The sequence below is a fragment of the Stegastes partitus genome, unplaced genomic scaffold (genome assembly GCF_000690725.1).
Source record: "Stegastes partitus isolate 25-593 unplaced genomic scaffold, Stegastes_partitus-1.0.2 Scaffold2500, whole genome shotgun sequence".
NCBI classification, from domain to species: domain Eukaryota; kingdom Metazoa; phylum Chordata; class Actinopteri; family Pomacentridae; genus Stegastes; species Stegastes partitus.
The window spans coordinates 24929-28116 of NW_007580231.1; the positions used below are offsets into that span (position 1 = coordinate 24929).

General features: G+C 46.7%; 1 protein-coding gene across 2 annotated transcripts in view; it reads left to right on the forward strand.

The window, feature by feature from the left end:
* The window catches only part of slc2a10 (solute carrier family 2 member 10), a 13987-nt gene that overhangs the window by 8487 nt on the left and 2312 nt on the right, over positions 1–3188 (forward strand). The window contains exons 2-4 of one of the 2 annotated variants that reach the window (XM_008305412.1): positions 604–679; positions 1347–2612; positions 2801–2923. In XM_008305412.1, coding sequence (XP_008303634.1) covers positions 676–679; positions 1347–2612; positions 2801–2923 — 1393 coding nt within the window. In that variant the 5' untranslated portion in view covers positions 604–675. Of the gene's footprint in view, positions 1–603; positions 680–776; positions 2613–2800; positions 2924–3188 lie in introns of those variants that run through there. The other variant, XM_008305411.1, reaches the window with a different exon arrangement.

Genomic DNA, 3188 nt, shown 5'->3' on the forward strand with positions numbered 1-3188 from the left:
AGGAGTTAGTTGGTCATTTTCATTTGTTGTAATATTAACATTTAAATTTTAATAACATTTACATTGAAAATCTACAGTCGAATCTCTGTCTTTGTAAAAAACATTTATTGTTATTTTGTTTGTTTTTTAACCCTGTAACTGAGGAGTGATAGTCGCAGGATTTGACCTGTTGATGAACATGAGGAGCACATGTTCCTTCAACAAATGACGCAGTGAAGATTTAAAAACAATCTCAGCTGCTGATGAGCTTTTTGCTGCATCACACATTCATGATCAGCAACTGAAACCTGAGAGCTTCTTAATCGCAGTGATAAAACTTATCCGTCCTGTTGTTATTTCATAGACACACACCAAATTCCTACCTGCTCTGTCACTGAACCAGCTAACCGGGTTCCTCGCAGCCGTGCATTTTGTGGAGTCCATCTCAAATGGACTCTCTAATGAAATCACGACCATCAACAAGAGGGTTGTCATGACGACGCCACAGCTGCAGCAGGCTCTTGTGGGCTCCCTCGTCTTTTCTGTGATCAGGACTCCCCGCGGGCGCAGGACCAGGAGATCCTACCTGTTATCTCTTTAATCATTTTCTTGTGTTTTTAACAGAGGATGTGATCTCGGAGACGAATCCAGACCTGCACACCCTGACTCGAATATGCACATGACAGAGCAGAGGCAATGGGTAAGGTCACATTTTAGCAGTTTTATTTAAAAAATAAATGTCAGCAAAGTGTTTGTTTGTATTTACTTAGTCTGAGGTAAAGTAAAGGGAGGAAGGTGACATTAAGTCAGCTGAAGGGCTGCTTTAGTTTTGCAGCTGCTGAAAATACATGCAGACAGTGAGAGGTCAAACACAAACCTGTTTAAACAATCAGAAATGCAAAGAAACTTTACAAACGGACTGTGCTACTACGGTCATTTTTCCACATATTAATGGAAGACTAAAAACCCTGAAATCAAGCAGGTTTCATCTTTATTTCTCGCCTGCCTCATTTGCATTTCAGTCTGTGGATCGTGCACATCAAAGAGCCTCAGGTCGATGTGAGGAGCAGCTGCAGAGCCACCGGAACGACAGAAGTTTCGCATGTATCAGCTGTAATGTGGCAGATACAGTAAACTGGTGTAAAACATTTTGAAATGCTCATGAAGGCACATTGTAAGAATGCTGCTCTCTGTAGAGGTTAATGGAGCTTGAAGTTCCAGGAAGAACTTTTGGGATTTTGATGAAAACCCCATAAGGTTCAAACATGAACATAAAACTTCATAAATCCACAATAGAGATTATTTTGTCAGATGAATGTTTCTTGCGCCTCAAAGAACAAACCATCTGAATGTTTGCTTCCCTCCAGATTGCTCCATCCTCCTGCTGGCCAGCGTGGTGTCCACTCTGGGCGGCCTGGTCTTCGGTTACGAGCTGGGCATCATCTCTGGCGCTTTGCTGCAGATCAAGACCGAGTTCAGCCTCTCATGTGTCCAGCAGGAGGCTCTGGTCAGCTCCTTGTTGACGGGAGCCTTGCTGGCCTCCATCATTGGCGGCTGCTTGATCGACCGTCACGGCCGCAGGAACTCCATCCTCCTCAGCAACGTCCTGGTCCTCGCCGGCAGCCTGGTCCTGCTCATCAGCTCGTACCCGGCGCTGGTGCTGGGCAGGATCACGGTGGGCTTTGCGATGTGCATATCCTCCATGTCCTGCTGCATCTTTGTGTCTGAGATGGTGACTCCTGACCGCAGGGGCTTCCTGGTAACACTGTACGAAGCAGGAATCACTGTGGGCATCCTGGCAGCTTATGCCATGAACTACGTCCTCTCTGGGTCCAAAACAGGCTGGAAGTGGATGTTTGGCTTGGCTGTGGTACCCACTTTGGTGCAGCTGGTCTCCATCTGGTTTCTTCCCTCCGGCGCTAAAGAAAGTTTCAGCCAAAGTGACTCTTCTCAAACTGAAAGAGACCTCATGAGGACGAATGAAACCCAGGAAGCAGATGACTCAAAGGTCACCTCCAACACAGAGAGCAAGAAGGTTCAGTACAACAGCTTGTATCTGTTCCAGCGACACGACAACATGAGGACTCGGACCGTCATCGGACTGGGATTGGTTCTGTTTCAGCAGTTCACGGGCCAACCCAACGTTCTCTTCTACGCCTCCACCATCTTCCACTCGGTGGGGTTCGAGAGCGACGCCTCGGCGGTGCTGGCGTCGGTGGGTTTGGGGCTGGTCAAAGTGATCGCCACTCTGACGTCGATGGTGTTTTTGGACCGGGTGGGAAGGAGGCCTCTGCTCATCTGCAGCTGCTCGGTCATGGCTGCGTGTCTGATCGCCATCGGGCTGCTCAGCGGGCGCTCGCTGATGAAAGCTCCGAGGCCTTGTGGTTCTCAGGACGTCTCTGTCAACAGAACACATCTACCTCATTCACCTGCTCTTAGTCCAGTAGTTTTGGAACCACTGCTCAATGCGAGTCACACACTTTTTAACAACAACACAGAAGATGAAGCGTTTGATGAAGCCAGACAGATTTCTCCAGAACCTTCTCCGAGCGTCCGCGGCTCTGTTGTGAACTGGATCATTCTCATGTGCATGATGGCGGTTGTCAGCGCGTACTCAGCTGGATTTGGACCAAGTTAGTATATTAACACAAAATTGTCTATTTTAGAGATGTCATGTCTGAACCGTTTTATTCTGACTGATTTTATTCATTTAGAGTCTTAATGTGTATTTTTGTGCTGCAAGCATGCAAATTATTTGACAACAACATTATTCAGCTTCACATTGTTAGAACTCTATTTACCTGTTTTCTTTGTGGACCAGTGACGTGGCTTCTCCTGAGCGAGATCTTTCCGGCTGCCGTCAGAGGGAGGGCGTTTGCCTTCACCAACTGCTTCAACTGGGCCGCCAACCTGCTGGTGACGTTCACCTTCTTGAACGTTATTGGTGAGTTGCAGCGAGAGTCTCGATGGCACAACAGCTGAGACGCTCAGTTACTCAAACAATCAGGAAACCTTGAACACTTGTGGAACCAGGACGCACAAAGAGAATGATTCCAAAATGTATTGTATGTGTTCACAAAGCAGCTGAATACGTTGGTGGTTTTCATGATATAAGAACACATATTAGGTACTGATCAAGAGTTTGAATGAATCTGTATTATTATATTAACAGAACAGCAACAAGCTGAGTCTTGGACCAGTTATTGTTC